We start from the raw sequence: 25,045 nt of genomic DNA, 5'->3' as shown, positions 1-25,045 counted from the left end.
TGACTGGTGGGTACGTAAAATAAACTATTAAATTACAAGGAGCCATATTTTTCGAGGGAGGCTACAGGCTGGTGGAACTTCCAGTTTCCAGGGGTATTTTTATGGCATTGCCTTCCTAGTTATGCGGCTGGATTTGAAATGTTTGGAGAAAATACCATTTTGGGTTTTATGCGCCAAAATATTTCGCACTACCTTTATCTCTACTATGGCATGAGGCGTGCCGTACTAGAGGACCATGGAATAATTTAGATCACCTGGGACTCATTTCGTGCACCTAACTGACAACTCATTGGTATATTCAGATTTAGCATCTATTTGCAAGAAGCCACGTCCTCTATGGAGCAGAGAATATTAGGGCGAGCAGCACATTGAGTTTGCCCCTTAGCCCTAAAGGCAGGTAAAGTTCTTGATTCAAGAACGTTAAGAGGCCAATCTATCGTAAATGTCGGCGTCCAGCGTCTAGTCAACCCTTCATACATATCTGAGCAGTGAGTGCCAAGGCATTGTTCTTTTATTCTGCATAAGTCCGTCATCCAGTGAGATGAGGGAGCGTAACGTTAATAAAGAGAGGGATGGCCGTCTTTTGGGGTCCACGTCATGTTCGGCAATGTGGAAGGTTAGAAAATGAGCATGCCCGTTGGCGTCCTATCTCGTGGAGGTGCCCAGCGGCGCTCGTATAGGCTCCGAAAAATTCTCCTATTGTCCATGGATCGTAGCATGAAGTCTATTGTTTTATTATGCGAGCTCAGTGGGATCGAAAACCACCCATGGGATGTGGCACGTAGCACGTATTCACAGATTATACCTGCCAACGCGTGCGAAAGCATTAAATGACAATTTGAACGTGAAACCGGCATCTGGAGTTCAGTTGGGTATTAAACGTTCTATAGGGTTCTCTGCCAGGAAGTACGTATACGCATGGTCATAGAGCCTGAACCATCCACATCGTCGGCGAACGCAGCCTCGACAGTAGCGAAAGGTCGCCGCCCACACCAGCACGCCTCATTGAGCCCGCAGCTTTGCTGGGAAACATTACTGGCAGGTCAACATTCCAATAACTCAGTTGTATTCGGTTACGCTTCACTTTGCAACGCGTATAAAGTGCCTAGATGTGCTGGGACTCCTTTTCTCTAGACAAGGTCGAATCTTTTACATAACAAATGCAGTTTCTGAGTTGTTTTATGTTTTCTCATTGCTCAATGTATTGTTCAGAAAGTGAGCTGGGTTCTCTAATGTTTGACATCAGGCAGACCCATCTACGAATGAAACGTACGCGGAATAAGAAAAAAATATTATCAGTCACTGTCGTGATAACCTTAAGACGGCCGTTGACGAAAAACATATAGAACGCGAACGCCGACTCGCTCGTCACTATCCCAAGCGCCGCCACCTCATAATAGTAAAGTTCTCAAGCTTCAAAACCAACTACGCAATACTTTCACAAGGTCCTAAATTTAAAGGAACCAATTATCCTTGGTATTCAATGGCGTTGAATGCATGCAGGCAACCAAGTGTTCGCCGCCATATCTGTGGCCAAGCGTCTGTTACTAGCCGACCTTGTGCGCACGGCCCGCAGACCAGGCACCCCTCTTCTCCTCCATGCAACCGTGGGAGCGCGCCGTCACTCGTTACGTCGGGCTCCGCGAGATGGCGGCACTTGTCCGTGCTAACCACGACTGTGAATCACATGACTGTGTTTCACGCTACGAACTCTTTGCCGAACACAAAGTATTGCGTCGAGTTCACTGTCAGTGCGATTAATAACATCGCTGTTGGCGCCACAGTTTATAATCGGATTGGAACGGAGCAGATGACGCACGCCAGTGTCTTTTTTTTCTTCGGCGTGCGGCCGCAGTGGCCCAGGCTGCGCCGTGTCCGTGGCGCATCGGCCATGTCTGTGGCCGTTTGCAGTGTTGCCAAGCGAAGAAATTCAATGCTAAACTTTTCAACGAATACATTCTATAGCGTTGGTGCAGATTTCTCCCTTCATGTTCAACCCGCCCGCAAACAACTGGTCGCTTTCGCCAAAGCTAAATCTGTGCCAATGCTTTTGACTAGGCTTTCCAAGAAGTGAAAGCCCTCTCGTAGCAACCATACTGCAATAAAAAGATGCCGTACCAAAGTGTTCTTACAACCCGTCGCTCCATCAGAACTCAGCTATTCGTTTTCTCAGTGCTAACCAATATACGGAGTTCTCTCCCCAGGAGGGAACTTTTATCTAACCTTGTCCTGTTATCCACTAGCAATCTATTGATCCTTACGGATCAATAGGTTGCTATTGATGTCATCTGAAAGAAATTAAGATAGGGCATAATGGAAGCAGTGATTTCAATCTGGCTCAATAATGACATATCAGATGCAGAAGTACTGAATGACCTGCCAAACTTTTATGTGTAGCGGAAGGATAACATTGGTTCACGTGGTTACAGTGTTTTAATCGCTGTGATTGATCAGTTAATTGGTTCTGTCGTAAAAATTGCCTCCAGTCTTGAGATACCGTGGCTACTTGTGCATGCTTCACCTCAGTCCGTCATTCTAGGAGTTTTATACAGACCGCCGCATTGCAACCAAAACTTTTCCCAGGAACTTATTAACATGCTAAATCTGCTTATATTTCGGGATGATAATTTTCCTAATAACGGTTGGACCTGCGAAAATCTTGCAGTTATTTCTCCCACGGACGCCAAGGAATCTGCAGAATTAGGTCTGAACCATCATCTCACTAAACTTTTCTTACAGCCAACGCGCATTGTACGCTATTCTGATAATATCTTAGACTTGATAGTAACTGACCCGACTAAGAGCTTGCCATCAATATCCTATCTGCGCCTGATAAGCGAACATAAAGTCGTGCATGCAGATTTTGCCTTCGCGCTACACTCCGGCACTACCCACAAGAAAACAATCACGTTGTACAATAAGGACGGACTTGCTGCTTCTCTTGCAGACGTTGAATTTAATCTTGACCAACGATCCACAAACCGCTACTGGCTGATTTTCAAAGAAAGAATACCCGCTCTAGTGCAGCAGTACATATCTACAAAACATTCTTTTATTTATTTATCATGGTACCCACAGCGCCTTTTCAAGGCATTACAGTGGGGGAAGGAGGAAGGGGGGAAAAGTTGAAATTCGTACAGAATACAGGCAAAAGAGAAATATCACTTAGAGCACAAAGTGTGAAATACCAGAAAGACTGATGTACCTACTTATTAAAAAGACTGGGAAATAAAAAGAAACGTCTTTTTCGCGCAGCCAAAAAAAAAAAAACTCATCTCGCGCATGGCAGAAATACTATGCCGCGGAGAGTGACTATCCCAGATTCTGGGTCGTTTCCGACCCAGAATCTGCGGATGTTTTTAGCTTCACTTTTTCTTGTTCCTCCTGAAGAGAGCGATGTGCCTTGTTTTGCTCTCATTGAAATCACTGATTCCTTGATGCCCCATCTTAAATTTTTATAGATGGTATTGTATAGCTAATCCAGAACAGCCAACCAACACCATCATCTGGTATAGATGACATTAACATGAAACTGCTAAAAAACACCGTGCATATTTCTGCCATGTATTGGTGTTCAATTTTTCACACTCCCTTTCAACATGCGATATACCATACGACTGGAAGGTGGGGAAGGTCTTTCCAATCTTTAAATTGGGTTAATAGAAACTCACCGCTCAATTATCGTCCTAGCTCTCTCTCGAGCATTCCCTGCAAACTCTAGGAACAAGCCATTTATTCAGAAATCATCAAAATTCTAAATTCGAACAACTTTTTTCACTCTTCCCAGCATGGTTTCCGTCGAGGTCTGTATTGCGAAACCCAATTGGACAGTTTTCTTCATGGCCTTCATTCTAACCTTGGCGCTAACCTGCAAACAGATGTCATATTTCTCGGCTTCGCTAAGGCTTTTGTCAACGTTCCCCACCAAAGTGTGTTACTAAAACTTTCTCAGCTCAAATTAGGCCCACATATTTTTAACTGGATAAAAGAATTTCTAAGCAACCACTCGCAATTTGTAACATTAAATAACCAGTCTTCAACCTTGCACCCGGTAACGTGAGCGTCTTCCAAGGGTCTATTCTCGCCCCCTTCTGTTTCTGATACACATCAATGACCTTCCATTGCATATTTCAAGCCATACTCGTTTGTACGTGATGACTGCGTTATATGCCGGCACATCACCAACACATCCGGTCGGCTAGCCCTAGAACACGTCCTTTTTCATATTCAAGAATGGTGCAATGTGTGGCTGATGGCACGTAATACTATAAAATGCAAAGTTATATCGTTTACCCACCGGAAAAATCATTCAACCTCTCCGTACAGCATTTATAAAGTTACAATAAACCTAGCACCTTCGCTCAAATACCTTGGCGTTATTCTGTCGCTTGATCTTTTGTAGAAGACTCCCGTAACAAACATTATCGCCTCGGCCAATAAAACGCTTGGTTTTCTGAAATGTCATCTGCGCCATGCTCCAACACAACTCGCGTACAAATCCCTTGTTATTTCTAAACCTAAATACGCATGGGCCTTCTGGAACCCACACCAAATATATTTCATAAACGCACTTGAATCTGTTCAAAACTCTGCTACTAAATTCTTTCATTCTGCATACCCCATTGGTACAGCATTTCATCTTTAAAATCACAATCGGGACTGCAGCCTCTTTCTTTTCCTGCAGCATCGCCACACTTTCTCATTCTCATGGATTCTTTTATCCTCCACTCAACTGCGCACCTTAAATCCTTCCCCCCACGTACATATCTCATCTTACCGGTAATGCACTTCAAGTTTCAGGTCACCGCCCCTGGATCACCCCCTTTGCTTCCTCTTTTTTCACCTCGCGCTGCTAAAGACTAGAACGGCCTCCCTCACTATATAGATGCAATCACCAGCCCCTCTTCTTTCAGTGCCGAAGTAACGGCTCATCTGTCCTCTTAATTTTGTGTGGCTACAAATTTCTGCCTCCTATGCTCACACCACCATTTATATAATACCCTCATTTGGGCATGTTTAAGGAAAATAAAATGAAAATGAAATGAAAAAAATAGCTGCCACAACCAACGCACGCAGTTAAGCCTAGTTTAATATAGAAACCAGTGCTGAGTATTCTAGGTCTCTTCGAAGAGCTTTTTACTGCTGCAGACATGCAGTAACCCCTTCCCTCGTCACCTCGACCCTGTAGAGCCGCCGGATTGTTCGAAACCATCGCCGTCTTCCGAATTTCATTTGACCAACTTCCCCATACACACACGCGTGTGTACTCTTGAGCTGTAATGTTGGCACGCTAAAGCGCTTATCAGTTCGCAGTTGCCAGTGTCTCGTTATCCTGCAGTTCTTTTTGTTTGACGATCAGTACTTGTAAGAAAACCTTGATATTATTCGCGAAAGATGATGTCATTAGCTGGAGAGTGCCTCAAATTCTTATGGAGTCTTTCACATAATTACAGTAGCTTTTATTGATACATATTAAGACATATTTTGCTTCGCCGTCACTCCATGCTGATGTCACCCCATGCGCTTAATTTTTATCGCCGTTGATATTTTTCCATCCTTTTGTCGTCACCTTGGGCAACGCATAACTTCAAGTTTTTGTGTTTATCAGGAAAAATAACAAAATGCTAGGCGGGAAACAAAGCGCAATCACACACTAAAGTTATGTTACCTTTTGGCATCCGCGAGAGTCCTTGCCGCCATATAGCGCTGAACCGACATCTGGTCAAGCCCCGCGCGGTAGACCCAGCCCCACAAGAGTCCAATGAGACACGACCACAGGTTTTCATCTTGAGTGAAGTCCACTTTCGCTCTGCAAAAACAACACCCGTATGATTACAGACGCGTTGAGTGACAACCCCATTACAAAGCAATGTCAGAGAACTTCAGTTGAGAAGCGTTTAAATAATGCCTCTGAAGAATCGTTGCTACTCTCCAAAGGGGCAATTTTAAATTAACCACGCGGCATTTCTAAGCAGACATTGGATAGTGCGAGCTGTTTTTACAGTAGGCAGATATTTTCCTGAATACGTCTGTCGCACGTAGTGAATTCTGTTGGTAGTTTATCCCTTCACTGGGAGCTAGTTCAGCCTTCTCACCCCACCATTTTTAGAACACGTGAGGAAGTAAAGTTACCACACACAACGCGAATTCGCCCACTTTCATTTTGCTCTATTTCTCGTGGGAGGAAAAACCTATGGTAGCAGAAGCGCAGAGCTGCAGCTGCGGCCAGAGCTGCGACCGCAGAGCTGCGGCCAGAGCTGCAGCTTTTGGCCGCAGCGTGGCATGCGCCCTGAGCATCGAGAAAACGTTTCTTTCACGGTTGCTACTAAAGACAAAGCCGAAGTTAGTCGAAATAGAAATTGGCATCCGCATAAAACGAATATACCAGTTTACGGGTCAGTACCTTGCAAATAATCGCGTAAATAATCAAACATGCAGCTATCAGCCGCCCAGCAGAGATGACGTCAACGGCGATTGAGCGGATCTGCCTTGAGTCACGTGACGAACAACTACGACAGCCGCGCACACAAGCTCTCAAAGAAACACATAAAATGTTTCTTTGCAGGTTGACTTTCATAAGTCATAAACAATTATAAGTGTACAGGTACAATGCAAGCAGTGCCGACATTCGCAAGCTGCCAAGCCACGGCGCCGGCTTATGTTGCAGTGGTTTTTGCAGGTTCAGCAAAGTCACATGTCTGTTACGCATTTGTTTACATCATGGTGGCAGGTAGCGCATCGGCCTTCCACTATTCTACTCTTCTGTGGAGAGTAATTTTCACAAGATAGAACACGTTTTTTTTCCTCCCTCACGTAGCGCTGTTTGCTCGGACGAAGTTTTGCACCCAGGCCAGCGGCGGCCGAAGCTGGGGGTGTGTTGTGGTCGCCTTCACTTCTCGATGAAATTCGATTGCGTGCTCTTGCTGGTGAAACTGTCTAACGATGTTGTAATTATCACTAGCGACGGTTAAACCGCGCACCGGGTATGCAAAGAGTCCGCGAGCTTTAAAAAACCTTCTTGCCTTACGCCTCAATGAAGTGACTTGTTCCCACTTAAATCGTGGGAAGCGAGCGCAACCCTTACAACGAACAGGAGTCAATCGATCGCCTGTAAATTTCGCGCTTCGGCATCAAAGCGCATGTCACGGGTCTTTTGATTCAGAGCGTTGTGTGCTACTATGCCGCCACCACGGTGGTACTTAGGTAAAAGGATATTTGTATCGTGTTATGCACGTTTTTGATTTCATAAGGGCGCCAAGGCGTTTGTTAGTAACAGGTTTGGCGTTCGTAAAAGCTCTAGGCACACTTCTGGCATATGGGCTAATACGCTACTCGCTTATCAAACATAAACGGATGGAGCAACAAGCGTCACCATATCACCACGGAAACATATTTGCGTTCCACGCTGTTACAAGTTAAACTAACATATGGCATTACGCAGTTCAGTCGAGTGCGTCAAAGCGACTAAAACCCGACTATCCACAACGAGAATGCAGATCAGAAGAGCGCCCTTGTAGTCCTCGCTGCGGTTGCGCTGTTGGGTAGAATTTTAGTAGGGAAAGTAAAAGGCCGTGCGGCGCACTCACACTGCTTAACCACCATCTAACGTCCCGAGCGGCACCAAGATTAATGCTCAGAGAATGGCGGGTAACGGATGTGTGGGACCGGCAAGTTGTTTTGTCGTATGCACGGAGTGCTCGACGAGTGGCTCCTGCGGCCGCGATGGTTCGCTCGGTAGGTTATAGTTTTCCTGCTAGCCCACACCAGTGTCTCACTCGCTTCCGCCAACCGTTGACGTCACGCGAAGCGCAATGAAATGGCGCGAGGAATAGAATGCGGTTTTAAATTGCTAATTTCTCGGCAATTAAAGCATCTTTCGCCGCCGAATGCACGGTAAGTGGGATTCGTGGCACTTGAACTTTCGTTTGAGCCCAACCCGCTATTTGCCTTCAGTGTTCCTTTAACCTGCGGGCTGGAGTGGTCTGAGTGCGAGGAGGCCAAAGGCTATATAGGGTTCCGTGAACTTCTGTTCTGCGCGTAAAAAAAAACCCGATCGCCAACTTCATCGCGCATGCTCAGAACAATACTGCTGCACCGTTATGCGTCTTTTTTTAGAGATGCCTACCCTCAACTCTCATGAGAAGAGGAATTGCTCATACGTTTCACCTAAATTTTGTGTCACCTCTATGTTGCGCGCCAAAAAGCTTCGCTGGTCACATACGTGGACTGGCTCATGATATTTAACGGTAACATTTTTATTCCACAAAACTGACCTTTTCAAGCCTTCATATCACCGTTGTTGAAGACATGGCTTCTTTGGGCGTTATGAATAGGTATTTTCAAGTGAAGCCTGTATTGGCTGACGCGCAATTGGTGGTGTTCGCCTAAATCTCCCTCTCCCTTCCTCCTTGCTTGCAGCTGTCGCATCGCATCCGCAGCTTGCTTTTGCGCGCACGCAAGGGGCGCGCCGGATCATGCCGCAACTGATTCCGCCGTCGATATCGCGCAAGACCCCCTCCTTGGAATTCCCTCTCCTTCTCTCTCTCTATATATATATCTCTCTCTATCTCTCTATCTCTCTTACTCTACCACCACGGCGTCGCTCGGCGTTGCAGCTGGCGCGCGCTATACGCTGCGCATCACGCCACATTGCAAATGCGGTCCGGACGATTCAGCCAGTTCTACGTCGGCCGCAGAATAGGTAGGCCGCGCTTCGTTCACTACACCGTGAGTTAGGCTAAAGCTGAGGAACAGTGAACAGTTTGGTTGTGAGCTATCAACGGTGTGCGTTTTGATTTCAATGGTTTTGTGTTTTGGTTTTGGCAGAAGGAATTCGTTGTCGTTTTCACTGAGCTTAAGCTTCGCGTGCACTTCTGTTTCAGGGGAGAAGGGGTTCATTTACTTTTTCTAACTCATTACTTGTCCCCCTACCGGTGTAAGGTAATTGTGAAAAAGATTTCTTTAGGTTTTTTTTCCTAACTTATCTATTACTTGTTAAACCGCATCCTGGTTTTCTTTGGCCAATCCTGAAATGTCACGTTTTTGTGGTTCCCCCGCTTAAGTTGAGACAAAATCAACGCCGACACGTAAGCCGTCCTACTTAAACTCTGCTCTGTGATTATTCCCCCTGAAAGTTACGATACTGGCAATTTTTAAGTTATATTTGCGTAGATAACTTTCAATACATACAAACTAGGTCATTTATTACTCGACAGCTTACTGCAGTCTTTGGTAGACGGTAGCGCTACATACCCTCCATCTTTACAATATGAAGATGGGCTCACTGAAATGCATAGGGCTTGAAGTCTTCGAATGTAAAGGGCCGCAGGTGCCTGGCCCTCGAGTCCCAGAATACCTTGATAATGATCGTAGCCGGTGCGGCTACTATAATGAGAGCTTGTACGCAGTCGGTCCATACGACGCCCCGTAGGCCACCCTGCGTTCATGACAAGGCACGTGTAAGACAGCCTTGATCTTGCAGCACGCCGAAAACTCACACAGTGACGCTGTAAGGTAAGGGTTAGAACATCGTTTTGTAATCAGTTCACTATCATCAAAGACTACTCCTCTTTGGTCATGAGTTTCGCAATCAGAACAACCTAGGTTCGCTTGATGTAATAATCCGGAATACCTGCGACACGAATTGATCTTTGTGCACAAGAAATCACAGACGTTTCCGGTAGTGTTGGTTCCTCATAATATACAATTTCGGCAGCTGAGGCTGAAATGAGATAAGGACCCTGTGAATGACCGCGCAGTTCAGAGTGACAGATGCTTCCTATGGCGTAGTATAGTCTTACGCTCATATTTTCAGCCCCCTGGCTTTTGCCGTATTCGGCGTGGTATGCGCAACTTGTGGGGTATATGCAACCCAAATTAAGACATGCTGTCGAGAAAGTTGCTGCAGAAACCCCGAAGTTCGCTGCTTTGCGATCAGAATGCTGCTTTGGAAAATGAAAGTAATGTAGAAGTTGATTGTTACTCTTAGCGTAAGCATTTGTGCGCTCCCCTCTTCCATAACTGCGAGGAGTCTAAATATGGTGTCAATACAAGCCTGCATATCGGGCGTAGCTATGTGGTATGATCGATGTAAAAGTCTAAATGAAGATGAAAACAAAAAGGCGAACAAATAAGATACCCAAATGAAGCGACAGCAAGCCCAAATCCGAAACTCGCCCAAATGGGCAACCTCGATGTTAACAGCAAAATATGGCAATTTGGCTATCGATAGGCAAATCTACACACAATAAACGCAAGCATCAAATGAAAATAGACAGCGATGCAACGAAATCTCAAAGGTCTACCTAATTAAGAGCTTGCATGATTAACCAATAAACAAACAATAAAAAGCTGAAAATTAACCAACAAAGTCGCGAAGGTGCCTGACAAAAAAATATCAGAAAAAACGACAGTGAATTCACAAAATCACTAAGGTCTAGTAATCCAGCGCCTCAACGCCGGTTAGGCAAGAATGACGGGTATTGAGGTGACCGGCCTCGGTTCCAGGCCTGCACCGATATGGAAACGGAACGCGCTTCAGGCAAGCGGCATTCAGCTCCCAGATATGTACCAGCCCGGCACTTTCTGTGCAGACCCAGCTCAATCTACTGGTTTCATGGTAATTCGGTTTTCCGGCGGCTGAAACAGCTCCGCTGGCTTTTCGTCCTCAGCAGCCTCGGGTTGTAATCACGGGTTTGATGTGAAAGGCCTGACTGACAGGCCTGTACTTATCTGTAAATGAAATGTCGCTTCAGGCAAGCGAAATTCCTTTCTCAGTTAGGTACAAGGACGGAATTTTCGGTATATACCCATCACAATCTACTGCATTCATTGAAGAATTACCTTTATTCGTTTTTCCGGCTGCTAAAACACCTCCACTAGCTGTTGGGCTCAGAAGCCTAGGGGTGGAATCACAATTTTTGATGTGAAGTACCTGGGTTTGGGCTCCAGTATAGCGTTCATATTTTAGCCAAGACGAGTAATTATATACTGTTAAATTTTCTCCTATGTCACTTTTACGAGTTATTTTCGTAGATAGGGGTGGATTGGTTTCTTTTGTCAGCTTAGGGACAGTGCAAAGTATGTCCACACGTTTAATTATATTCCTGCACTTCAATGAGAGTGCCGGGTTTGTACTTTTTTGCGAACGGAATATCGATTCAGGCCATCGCAACCGGAATCATCATCATTGCGATTGTGGGCAGTGAAACGTAGAAGAAAATTATCAGGAACTGCGGCATCCGTCGCGAAAGGCTCGTAGCAACCTGCCGTACCCGCGGGAAATGCCCCCACGCAAAAGTGACCTCTGGCGCACTCCCGACCACAGGCCACTTTGTTTCCACTGCGGAGAAGAAGGACGTCTTCCGCGCATGTCCCTACCGTCGTGCCGGGTTGCGAGCATATACACTCTAAACTTTTTTTACATGCAGTGTAAGCGTAAAACACGCTCCTTGGGGCCGTAAACTTCGTTTGAGACCACGTGACTCAAAATACGCGTTGTTTTCTTCCATATACGCGTGAAGCAGGTCGGGAAAACGCACATTCGCCTTCTTTACGCATGATGCAAGATTGAAGGCGTGTAAACCGAAAAAATCGCGCTAAGGAAAATCTCGCGCCAGTGATCACGCCTCTTCTAATCACGCATATACCCGCCGCGGTGGCTCAGTGGCTAAGGCGTTGCGCTGCTGAGCACGAGGTCGCGGGTTCGATTCCCGGCCGCGGCGGCCGCTTTTCTGATGGAGGCGAAAAGCAAAAACGCCCGTGTGTACGAGATTTCGGCGCACGTTAAAGATCCCAAGGTGGTCAAAATTAATCCGGAGCCCTCCACTACGGCGCGCCTCATCGCCTGCGTTGCGTCGGCGCGTTAAACCCCACAATCAATCATCAATCAATCACGCATATACATTCCCTGATATACATTCACAATGTAGCCGTCGGGCGCGCTGCGGCATATTGCGGTGACTTGCGCTTCTTTTCTTTATTTTGTCATGCAAAAGGATTGAAAGGTGGCGATCACTTCAGCGATTTGGCGGGAAAACGGAGTTAGAGCCGTTGGAGGCATTGGTCGAAACAGGCCCTTTGTGGGTCGTGCCTTCCTGGCCTTCAAGTGTGTACCGTGCGGAGTGCTCGCTTTCTTGCTCGCAAAAGTCGCGAAGAAGAAACAACCTGATTAGTAAGTTGGTATCGACAGGCCCGTGTGGAGTGCCGTGTTATAGGTGCGAGAACACCGAGTATCGACTGTGGGGAATTCTCGCGCGACGCGATGCCGTTCTTACGAACCCCACTTTTCCGGCCGGACATCGTTCTTACAGTGGGCAGTCAGCTGTCATGCATGGTCGCTTGTAATATCCAAGTAAGCAAATTATTTCCTAATGTTTTTGCTCATAACATATTGTAGAACTATTTTCTGAATAACGACGTTGTTAGTGCATTGGGCAGATCTACCTATTGACCTCAGAACTTCGCATTTGTGCCAAGCCTAGTTCTTCATGCAACTTCTGTTTCACACAGGCATGCGGTCGACCGGGAAAGATGAGAAGAAAGAAGGAAAGGTTGTGTTTCTTGTTATCGTGGCTGTCTCTCGTTCGCCGTCCGGTTTCCGTCGGTCTCAACATCTCGCGCTCGGGATCTTTGTTTGGGTCGTTGGCGTTGGTGTTAAACTTCGCGGCCGCGCTCGCGGTACGCGTCGCTGGCCGTTCTTGGGCGAGAGAGAGAGAGAGAGAGAGAGAGAGAGAGAGAGAGAGAGAGAGAGAGAGAGAGAGAGAGAGAGAGAGAGAGAGAGAGAGAGAGAGAGAGAGAGAATACTTTATTGGGCTCAAATGAGAAGACTAGTCTTATGGCGACAGAGCCGCCTGCCCTCTTCGTCCTGCACAGAACGCCTGCACAGAACTAAAATTATTGTACACCCCAAATTCACACAGTGTACGCGCACATTACGAAGCGTTCAAAATAATGTCCAATTGTACAGAACCGCCGCTATAAGGCCACTATAAAAATGTGCGCGATTGTGCTGCCGCGGCAGAAGTTTCCGTGCGCTGATAGTTCGAACGCATCAGTCTGTAATAGTATTATATTGAAGCCGCCTTTTATGTTATTTTTGCCAGGTTTCACCCGTGGACGTCGTTTGCCGATGCACCGTGTGAGGCGACGTGATGCAGCTGGTATGCGGCAGTACCCGAGAACTCGTGATGTAGCAACTGGACACGCCACTCGAAAAAGCCTTTGTGCTGTGTGTGTGTGTTTTACATAGAGGACGTTTCGTATCCGACTGCTTTCAGGCAGTTGCTAGGATTCGTTCGGGTAGTACTTACACGTGATCGCACCGACGAAATTCCATGGCCGCTAAAAATGCTACGCGATCTGTTGATGAAACACACTTCGTCTGAGCTGTGTTCATAGAAATGTTCCCGTGCTGTTTAAGGAGGCATCAAGAGTTCATCTGTAGCCTGTTTTATAGTTTTTTTTTTCCTATTTCTCGGTTAGGAAGCATTCATGTGTGTTATTGTGAATAAAAAGTTCCACTCAAATTTGAAATTTGTTAAATTTCTTGTTCTGTATTATTCCTCCACTTTGACTCAAAATGTCAACCTTCACAGCAATCCTCACCAGACTACATCACTTAATTTTCTTCCCAAACGTGTGGGTATAGGTGCCGAAAGAATGCACATCACAGGCTTAATTGCGTGGGATTCGTTAGGTGCACTTGTTCAAGATGCTTCCTGAACGTTTGTTCTGCACTGCTTTCAAGAGCGCTTGGGTTTATCGCAACCGCAATTGAGCAGCAACTATAAACCCCCTTATTCCGCTAACACTACTAAGTTTGGGGCCATGTAGAAAGAAGAATTAACGCCGTAATCGCAACGTGAGGCTTGTCAATCCGTGACTGAAAACCTTCTTAACGCTTATAGAAGGTGAAAAAGAGGATTTGTCTTTACCTGATGCGGCATTCTCCGGCTGTCTATAAGACACCTCTCTGACCGTCAGAAATCATTTAAAAAGAAAGCTGAAATAAGAGGATGTTTGTTTTGCCGTATTTAGGTGCTTGGTGGGTGCTCCAAGCTACCCAGACCATAATTACGGCACAGCAACCATTGTCACTGTTTAGCCTTCTTTCTAAACGATTTCTGGCGGTCAGAGAGGCGCCTTATAAACAGCTGGAGAACGCCGCATAAGGTAAAAACAAAACCTCTTTTTCGCCTTCACTAAGCGTTAAGAAGGTCGCCAGTAACGGATGGCAAGCCTGAGCGCTCAACGTAATAATTCATCACGCCTAAAATAAGCGTGCCAAAAATATCTTGTACTCACGCTTCGCAAGTGTTACGCATCGCGCAAGTCATGCTTAGGAAGCGTGATTTTTCAGCGTGAAAGAGCGTTTTGCACGCTTGCAACAAGCGTGCAAAAACTTGTCGAGACGGACGCTTGATAGGCGTGAAAAGAATTAAAGTGTAGGCACCATGCTACCTACGGTGTAGTTTCTTCGACAATGTCTGGGCCGTGAAACGCCAAAATCTTCACGATAAAAAATCCTAGGTCATCTTCACTAACGTGAAACCTGGAGAGGGGCGAAGCATTCAGTGTATAAATCTATTCAGATTGTAACTCTCTCTGTTGCAACATGGTGCGCGCTGATTGGGCGCCGTAGAAGCGCCGGTGAGAGGAGTAATCGCGCGCTTGCTAAGGAGGTGGCGCCCCCTCTTGTGTTGAACTGAATATAAGCAATTTGCATGCTCCATCTGCCCCAGTTTGGGCAGAGGCAGGGTCAACACAAGCGCAGGGGTCAACGCCTCGCCCTGGAGGCTCGCCCTGTGAAGAGAGAATTTATCACAAACCACATATCAGGATGCAGCGACTAGCGGTAACAGCACTGCCCTAAAAACAGAAAAACCAATCAGCGTCCAAGTTGTCCGGGCATTCAACTCACACACACACACAACAAATGTCTGTAGTGGGGAAATAAGGTACTGCAAAATTATTCCACAGAAAGTTCACAGGTTTTCAAAGAAAGAGTTCATAAATTAGCTGAAAGTCAATACGGTAGTATATTATTTGTTCAGGATGTTGTTTCTGACCACTGTAATCCGCGTGGAACGACGTAACCGAAACCCTCCTTCGCCTAGAGGTGCCAACTCGTGCTCTAAGCCGGGGTAAAGAGAATTTATTATAACCCACATATCAGGGCGCAGCGACTAGTGATAACAGCGCCACGGCACCAGGTAAGTATGCCTTTCTTTGCTTCGACCGACCACCCGACCCGATCAGTCCTAGCATCAAGCGCCGGTGGGTATTTGAGTGTAAAACAAATTATAGCCCGCCTACAAACGGCTTCTGCTTGTGCTTGACGATTGCTGAAGCGGACAGAGAGCGTACACAAATATCTAAATCATTTTAATTTATTTTGAACAGATTTGAATTTGATTTTTTAATGCGCTGACTGTACACGTTACGTTGTATGGCGAGGAGTTGGAAAACAAGTGTCCCGGCGTTTTAGTACCGTGGCCGCATGAGAATACGACGACATGAGAAGCCGACTGCCCGACCCTCTAATAAGCTTCGCCCCTAAAAATATCCGAGTAAAATTCGCCTGTATTGCTTGAGGATGCCCCACGTGTATTTTTTCTTCGCGGATATCACTTGTTTTGTTTGGGAGATTGTTTACTTTGCACTTTTATTTTCGTGAACTTTTCTATGGCCGCGTCCCCGCAGCAGGTGTTTTCCCAATAAAGTTGTTTCCTCCTCCTCCTCCATTATCAGTCGCAAACACTTTCAATAGTTCAAGGCCGAAATTCCAAGCACCACAGAAAAGCGCTTTTTGCGCGAATCGTGTGATGTGATTGCCATCAAGCAACGTGCATTTTATTTTAGTTTTTATTCGTTTTTCCTTTAAGTTTTACAGCGTGTGTGGGGTAAGATTGTTTTTACTCGTTCTGTTTACAGTGCTCTGTTTCGCAGAGGGCCACAGCGTGTTTATTTTTATTACTGATTTTACTGATCGACTGCAGCGCAAAACGTATACATCAAAGTCAGAAACGTGCATTGACTAAGCAACTTTTTTTGTTATACTTTTTTTTTTTCAGCCAAGCCCTTACTTAACGCAACCGGAAATTATTTGGCGCAACAAACGTGGCTGTTCAAGATTTCTTTAAGGAGTCCAAAAATTGCGTTTCCTTTGAACGCGATCACAATTCAGCACTTTACGCGCTTCTCGTATACATATAATGGCAGCGGGCGTCTTCACGAGCACTGGTGTCGCTTTTTCCTTTGCACATCTAGATGAAGCCTTTTATTAGCACAGCTGTTTAAAAGCTTTTAGGTCCGCCGCGCAACGTTACCAGTAAAAAAATACCAAGAAAAAAGACCGAGCGCACGTGAGCGTGCGACTCGTGAGGAGCGCCCGGCATCGGTCAGGCGTTCGCGCGGGCTTGCGCCACGTGAGCAGCTCGCAAAAAATACCAGAAAATACCGAACGTACGTAAGCATGCGCCTCGAGAGAAGCGCCCGGCATCAGCCAGCTCGACCTTCGAGAACACTCTGCCCAGCGTTCATGACATGATCTCTCGCGTGCTGTTCTCCTTGCCAGTTCACGTACGTTCCCACCTGAAGTGGGAATCGCAGACGCTACAGACGCCAAGTTCGCGCTACAGACGCCATTCGTGCTGCAGACACCGACTTCGCGAAGCCGGTTACCGCCAGTTCTAGCGCGTGCTAAGGCGGTCCACTTTAGGAGAGATACGAAAGCCCGTGGCCGAAACGACCTGGGCCTGCCAGTCGTGGAGAACTTTCAGCCGCAAGTTGGGAAATAAATGTGACGTAGAGGGTCCGCCAGCACTGCGGTTTCTCCAGCCTTTCACCACTAGTGGAAGCAGTGCTAATTTGTTTTTTGTTGTTGTTGTTTTCAGCTGTAATTAACGCATTTCTTTTACCGCAGGACCATTTCATCCCGAATCAGTAAAAGAGGAAACAGATATACATCAAGGCGTTCGTTTTCGCCGCCGCTAAATTACGCGGGGCTCCTGGAAGCGCGAGGGCGGCTTTCTCACGTTTCTTTGGTTACTCCGTTGTTAGCGTAGTATACGCAAGTCTCCTTACGTAGGAAGCATATAAAGAAACTATAGCTTCGCGACCACAGCGCGGACACAACAGGCTGCGTAGCAGAAAGAGAAATGTGCAGCAACAGTGTTGTTTATAACGTTACCGATTTATCGCATCTGCGTTAAAACATGCTCATTCACAGTGGGGCAGCTCTACTTCCGGCTTCACGTATACCCTGCACGTAAGATCGTACAAATTCTAAGGCATATAAATAAAGGTACGAGTGCAGGATATTACCAGAGCAGTGTACACGGTTGCCGTGAATCCTATTGTGAGGCTGCACCAGGTCACTGGAATTTGGAAGACTGGAAAAAAGTGGAACGTGTTTTTTTTAGTTATTTATTGTAACTTGGTGTAGCCCAAACCTTTATTACGTACACCAAGTCGAAATGTGGCACGGCAATACCTGATAGAAAAATGGGCCTGGGTGCACTTCAACACTTAGTTTCTCAGTTGGACAACTTACACACCACCGGCCCAAAAAGGTCTATTTGAAAATTCGGCTTCAGTGCCTTTGACCTCGCAAGAATGTACTGAGAAATGCAGGTATAAGAATTAACGCAGTTCCACTCAACGCGAAATGTCGGAAGTGCGGAAGAGTGATCGCCAGGGTTTCCCGTGTGTTACAATTTGAACAGCTTGTGTTTATGTTATTTTTTGCAATTTTCGTACGTTTAGTGACTACAGTGGACATGGTTTAAACCATCTGGCGTCGCTTATGCTAGCGAGCAAGCTCCTCGCTCGATCCGGGCCAACTGTTGGGCGTCAATGGCGGGAAAGACTGACAGTTTGCACGTTGCATGTATATGCCTACATGCACTACCAACGCCGCCAGTATAACATTGCCTGATACAGGCGGCGTTGCTCCTACTCGTTCGCAAAGAGGCGCTGTGGCGCCCTCTTTTGACTTGTATCAGTATCATCCCGTTATTCAAACGGATAGTAGTGCAGAGAGGGCTGCGCAGCCTCAGAAAAGGCCTTTAAGGAGACACTACAGTAGGTTTTCATTTTTTTGCCAATAATTCCGTTAATTCATGTTGTTTTCCCATTTTTATATTGTTGTGTACTTATTTGCGGCTTGTCAACTGAATGTTGTATTCTTTGGCTCCGGTGCCCTAGCACTGGTGAACATGCGACCCCTTCAACGCCAGGACAAGCGCATGGGTTTAAAAGACACATGGAATTGTGGTTAAACGTGGGGAGTGAAGTACAGAAATGCGCCAAGGAACATCTCGGTGTGATTTTAACAGCGAAGCTGTTTAGCAAATCATAATTGTTTGTGTCCGCAGTTAAATATAGCAAGAAATTGCCAAGCGCCCACACATCAAATTGAGCCTCGCGGCGACCGCCCGGCAGTTAATAAAACCAAGAAAATGTCAAGCACTCGTGAGTGCGTGCCCCGCGTGGACCACCCAGCCTCTCCGGCGGCCATTTGGAAGCCAAGCATAACCACTTACGGAGGTTGGCTATGATTGGCAAAAGAACTCAAGTGTTCGCCGTAATCGCCGCAACACTTGCTCGAAACGAAAGACTCCAGCGTTCGCCGCAATCGTGGCAACACTAGCTGGGAACGAGAAAGATGCGTCATAGCGTGCGCCCCTCCAAGGTGATGTCGAAAGATTATCACGTACAATAAATGAAGGAAGCTCACATTTATAGCAACAGTGATGGAACAACGGTCGCTGCAGCAGCGAAGAAAAAGCAAATCGGCCGCGATCATGGACTTAAACATTCCCGATGGTCGCGAAAGTTGCTTACATCTTCGGCACCTTTAAGTAATACGCGTTAGTTTCAGCTTCCTTCATTTTGTAAGAGCAGTGATACAGTACAAACCGCGTCGGGAGTCCAGCGGCAAGTTATTTACGTGGGAGATCCTTCATACGCTTTCCTCATCACTTCAGATCACGTCATAACCACATGGTATGAACCAAGCACTTGCTTCTACTGGTATGATGATCCACTCAGTCGATGCGCTCAAAGTCCTCGCTGTGGGTCATAAACACCTTCTCCACCTCCACTTTCGCGATCACCATGTTTTGGCGCCTGTCCGAAAAAAGACGCACAGCCCTGCGGGACATCTACTCGAACCCTTGAACTGAAACAAATCACGAGTCAATCTTGTGACGACAAATATGTGTGGTTGTGTGTGTGAAGACAGTGTGTGTGCGTGTGTGCATGTGCGCGTGTGCGTGTGCGTGTGTGTGTGTGCGTGCGTGCGTGCGTGCGTGCGCGCGTGTGTGTGTGTGCGTGTGTGCGCGTGCGCGCGTGCGTGCGTTTGTGCTTGTGTGTGTGTGTGTGTGTGAGAGAGAGAGAGAGAGAGAGAGAGTGTGTGCGTGAGAGTGTCGGTGTATGTGCTTGTGTGTGTGCGTGAGAGAGAGAGAAAGTGTGGGTGGGTATTCTGTGTGAGTGTACGCATGTGTGAGTGTGCGTGGGAGTTTTGGAGAGTGCGATTTGTGTTTCAGTGCACGTGTATGAGTAAATATGTGCGTAAGTGATCATGTGTGTACGCGTACGTTCACGCATGTGTCTTCGTAAGAGCAAGTGCGCGTGTGTGTGGACGTGGGTGTGTGTGTGAGTGCGTGAGTGTGTGTGAGAGTGTACTGTACGAGTGCTTGATTGATGTGATTGATTGTAGGGTTTAACACGCCGACGCAACGCGGGTGATGAGGCGCGCCGTAGTGGAGAGCTCCGAATTAATTTTGACCACCTGGGGATGTTTAACATGCGCCGAAGTCTCGTACGCACGCGCGTTTTTGCTTTTCGCCTCCATCAGAAAAGCGGCCGCCTAGGCCGGGAATCGAACCCGTGTCCTCGTAATCTGCAACACAACGCCTTAGCTACTGAGCCCCCGGGGCGGGTACGAGTGCGTGAGATCTAGTGTGCGTTTCTGCGCGTGTCTCTGCTTTCGTGCGCGTGCACATGAGGGTGTGGGGTAGCAAATAATGTGTTCCCTGCAGTGAAGCGATGGAACTCCTTTTGCATATTGTTGGCGGTAGTGAAGCAGATATTCTGTGAAAACCGTGCTCGCATATTCCACTCATGACGGGTGTCATAACAATAAGATTCCATTAGAGCATCAAATGTCCCTGTTTGGAGGATATTGCGCTGCTGAGCACGAGGTCGCGGGTTCGATTCCCGGCCGCGGCGGCCGCTTTTCTGATGGAGGCGAAAAGCAAAAACGCCCGTGTGTACGAGATTTCGGCGCACGTTAAAGATCCCCAGGTGGTCAAAATTAATCCGGAGCCCTCCACTACGGCGCGCCTCATCGCCTGCGTTGCGTCGGCACGTTAAACCCCCACAGTCAATGAATCAATCAATCAATCTGTTTGGAGGATAACGTAAAAAACGGACTCTTTCGTTATTTTTTACAGCGAAGCTGCTTAGCAAATCACAATTTTTCATGTCTGCAGTTAAAACAACGCCAAGAAATTGCGGAGCGCGCGCACATGAGCGCGAGCCTCGCGGTGGCCGCACGGCTGTTAACAACAACTAGAAAATGCCTAGCGCTCGTGTGTGCGTGCCTCACGACGACCGCCCACGGACCGCTGCAGACGTTTGTCAAGTGTCGCATACCCACTTATAGGGACATTGGCCAAGATTACGGCGACCGCCCGGCAGTTACAAAACCAAAAAAAAAAAATGACTAGCGCTCGTGTGTGCGCGCCTCGCGATAACCGCCCAGTGTCCCCTGCGCACGTTAGTCCAGCCAAGAGGATTCACTTACAGGGATTGACCAAATTTGCGGCGACCATCCGGCAGTTAAAACACAAAAACTCCCACCTCCCCTCGCGGGAACCCCTGTGTAGATGCGACGCATAGGCGGAGCGGCGAAGGGAACGCGTTTTATAGCGCGCATAACGTTGAGGGGACTGCGTAAGCTGGTCCCAGTCGATGACGACGTTGGCTTACTTGTAAAGCGGCGTGGACTCTAGGTGTTTGAGCCAAGCGTGGATGTTGCTTCGCCGGAGAACGGCACACCGGTTATATGCGCAGCGCGCCCGAAGGAGAGGAAACCGCGGAAGAGAGAGTACTGCACATGCGCCGGCCCCAGCGCGTCTGCCGCGGCTATGACGCAACACAATCCAACACAATCCAGTTTAATCCAATCCAATCCAAATCCCATCCATCCGAATCCAAGCCAAGCCAAGCCAAGCCAAGCCAATTCAATCCAATCCAATCAAATCAAATCCAATCCAATGCCCCTCGCGAGAGAGTGTTCGTTATCGGAGAGGAGAGGGGGTGAGCGGCGGAGAGCGGCGGAGAGCGCAGCTCGCGCGGCGAGGAGAATGGCAGAGGGGTGGACAACGCCGACAACAACGACGACGACGCCGGAGGGACAAGGCGAGTGAATCAGATGCTCTGCATCTAAAAGATGCCTAGCGCTCGTACGTGCGCGCCTCGCGATAACCGCCCAGGGTCCGCTGCACACGCTTGTCTTGCCAAGCATACCCACTTAGGGGGATTGGCCTAGTATGCGGCGACCGTCCGGCTGTTAAAAAAGACGCAGAAAGTGCCGAGGGCTCGTGTGTGCGCGCCTCGTGCCGACCACCCAGCTTCCCCTGCACCCATTTGTCTGCCCAGCGGAAATTGGCCAAGAATGCGGCGACCGCCCGGCAGTTAAAAAAAAATACAGCCGTTCCACTCAGTGTGAAAGCTGCCGGAAATGCAGAGCAGTGATTCTCCATGATGGGCTGTAGCGCCGTTATCCACTCACTGCTGCCACCCAATGCCATTCAAATTTCCCGCCTTCGCAGTGCTCGCGCACACCCTGCCTGAAACTACGCCAGCGGGAGTTCGGTTTTTTTGCGCTTGCTTTTCCTCCCGCACGTGCCGGCATTTCACTGCCACTTTTTTTTCGCTTGCTATCGTTAAAGCTAAACTAAATCAACGCGGGCGCTGCCGGTTAATTACGTATATTTTCCCGCAAATGTACCTACAGTTTTGATTGCTCTACATATTGCTGAGATGTATGACAAGCGCCAGCGGTTCATGAGATTCGAACGCTTATGACTATATAAACCACTTGGCTTTCGAAGCCTCTCGGTTACGCCGCGACGACAGCCGGTACGATGGAACGCCGTGTGGCTCTAGTTTGGTACAGCGAGTGAGCTACGACGACAAGGCGAGCCCCTAATGTGCTCTGCGTTTTAAAAAATGCCTAGAGCTTGTATGTGCATTGCTCGGGCTTGAGTTGGGCTAGTTATTGAAAGTGCATTTTGAAACCTTCATAAAACGCAACGCTGAAAAAACGCGGCTCGAACAAGGCTGTGTCTAGATTGCCGTCCGATGGTTTTATAAGCACTCCGCTATATCGACGTATACCGGCGTTTTATGACAAAATTGCCGCGATGGCAGCACATCCCTCTAGGTAACCTAAAGCTAGTCAACCTAACCTAAAAATAACATACGCTAACCTAACGCACACAAAAAATTATTTAATACACCAAAACTAACCTAAGGCTCAAAAATTACACTTCAAATAAATAAAAAAAAACACCGAGGGAAGAGCCGGTGTCGAACCACCGACCCGCGGATCAGTAAGCTAAGACGGACCCTCTACACTACAATCAGACACTTTGGGAGGTGCCAGCCTAGTGTTAAATATTCGAATGTCATCGGACGGCACTCTAGCCATGCCTACAACGATCAGCTACAGTGCCGTCGGACGGCACTCTAGACACTGCGCTCGAACAAAGGGAACACAGGACGAGCACGTTGCCAAGGCAAGTTTGCACACGTTTGTCAAGCCAAGCATAGCCACTTAGGGAGATTGGCTTAGTTTGCGGCGACCACCCGACAATTAAAAAATCGAAGAAAATTCCGAGCGCTCGTGTGTGCGTGCCTCGCGGAAGCAGCCCAGAGTCCCCCGCACATGTTTGTCAAGCCAAGCATACACACTTTGGGAGATTGGCCAAGATTGGCAAAAAAAGAACTCAAGAACACCAGCGTATGGATAATCGTGGCAACACCTGTTCGCAACGAGAAACGTCGTAGCGTACGCCCCTTAAAGGTGGTGTACAATGAGTATTACTTCAAGAAATAAAGGTGGAAGCTCACACTGATACCAGCAGTCATAGAGTAAAGGTCGTTGCGGCAGCGAATAAGCGAGTCGCCGGCTATTGTGGACTTAATTCGCTGTGATGGTCGTGAATGTTGCGTACAGCTTTGCTACCTTCAAGTTTTACGCCTTAGAGTGAGCTTCCTTTAGTTTCTTCAGTATACCCGTTTATCTTAAGTGCGACGTTTTTTAAGGTCTAAGTCGTTACGCCGATTTTGGACTGGGCGCCGTTTCATAGAACTCAATTGATATAATAATAATAATAATAATGCTTTATTGGGCAAAATACTGAAAAAATACAAGGAGGCAGGCCTGCCAAAGCCGCGTTGGGCTTGAGCGGCAGCGCCTGGCAGGCAACGGAAACCGCAAATATCAAATAAACACTGACACAAGTACAAATCATAGTATAGCAGAACGCTTAAGTACACATACAAAGAAAGAAAGGGAAAAAAAAAAGAGAACAAGTTGACTTACGACACAGATTAAACCTGACAGAATACCAGCACTCGAGATTTAAAATACCAGCTTGTTTCCTAAACGGATCACAGCTTATCAGAAATTAGTGTATAATAACTCGAACGTCATGCAACTCACAAACAGCGTTTAGCACACACCACCTGATATGGTTTGAAAGAACGTGAAGTGCTGATTAAAAAAAATGGAATTGTAAAAGATCAATAGTAACAGGACAGAAAAGTCTATAGCATTGCTTTCAAGGCTGAAGGCGTTTGAAACCTATAAACACAATTTCGGCACGACTACACCCTAAAATGCAAATTATGTGTTTACACGACGTAATACCTTTTTCAATGAGCGTTTCGTTTTTACAGAAAAAATACTGGGCGGCAATCTGTTAAAGTAGAAAGGGACATAGTAATGACGCATTCTTCTACCATACCTAGTTGAGCAACGAGGAATGCAGTACAAGTCTTTCGGTCGTAAACAACGAACTGGTGTATATGGCTGCTTGAACGTGCTAGCCCAGAAATGTTTTATTGTGACAGTTTCCATTAATAATTGGTCAAAATTCGGTAAAGACAATACTTTAAAGACGTCGGCCTTATCTTCATAGCAGAGTATATCGTATGCTACACTCTTTAAAATACATCTGAGAATTCCGTCAATTCTAGCTTTCCAACGAAGTGAACAGTGACCGTACACTGTTACACCGTAGCGTAGGTTGCTGTAAGCCAAGGCATGCGTGACAGTTTTCCGTACAGATATAGGCATGTAGTATTTAATATTATAAAGCAGAGCCGATACAGCCCTAAGTTTTTTGCACAAATACGAAAGGTGCGAATTCCAGGAGAGGTCATTATCGATATATAGACCGAGATACTTTACTGTGGGTACATATTTGATAGGTTTGCACGTGCAACTGGAGCAATCAGATGTATGTAGCATGAACGAATAATCAAGATTCACTTTTTTTAATGGATTATGGAAGCAAATTAATTGCGTCTTTGCAGCGTTGACTTTAATTGAGTTATCTCTAAACCAGTCCATTATGTTCATTGCTGCCCTTTGTAGTAACACCACCGCCGCCTTATACTCTTTAGCGGAAGCTATCAGAACTGTATCATCAGCATATTGAAACAAAGAAACTGGCACAGCGTTGACAACATCATTCACATAAATATTAAACAACAACGGGCTCAGAATAGAACCTTGAGGAACTCCAGCTCTTATTAATGAATCAGCACTTCGACAATCTCCTATTTTAACTGACTGGTATCGTCCCTGAAGGAAATTTTTAAGCAACAAAAGGAAGACACCGCGGAAGCCAAGTAAGGAAAGTTTCTCTAACAACAGGTCATGACAAACACTGTCGAAAGCTTTGCTGACGTCAAGGAAGAGACCGCAAGTGACATTATTACGTTCGAAAGACGAGTTTAAAAG

At 46.9% G+C, this 25,045-nt stretch overlaps 1 protein-coding gene across 1 annotated transcript in view; it reads right to left on the bottom strand.

The window, feature by feature from the left end:
• Positions 1-25,045, bottom strand: part of LOC144144570 (sodium-coupled monocarboxylate transporter 2-like) — a 72,025-nt gene that overhangs the window by 31,811 nt on the left and 15,169 nt on the right. The window contains exons 5-7 of the mRNA XM_077676078.1: positions 17,326-17,393; positions 9,285-9,436; positions 5,669-5,809 (exon numbers count right to left, since the gene is read on the bottom strand). Of these exons, the coding sequence (XP_077532204.1) occupies positions 5,669-5,809; positions 9,285-9,436; positions 17,326-17,393 (361 nt within the window). The remainder of the gene's footprint in view (positions 1-5,668; positions 5,810-9,284; positions 9,437-17,325; positions 17,394-25,045) is intronic.

This window comes from Haemaphysalis longicornis, unplaced genomic scaffold (genome assembly GCF_048455015.1).
Source record: "Haemaphysalis longicornis isolate Haplotype H1 unplaced genomic scaffold, Haemaphysalis longicornis Haplotype H1 scaffold_7, whole genome shotgun sequence".
In the NCBI taxonomy this organism is placed as follows: domain Eukaryota; kingdom Metazoa; phylum Arthropoda; class Arachnida; order Ixodida; family Ixodidae; genus Haemaphysalis; species Haemaphysalis longicornis.
The sequence above is the reverse complement of the archived record's forward strand: the minus strand, read 5'-3'. Positions and strand labels throughout refer to the sequence as shown.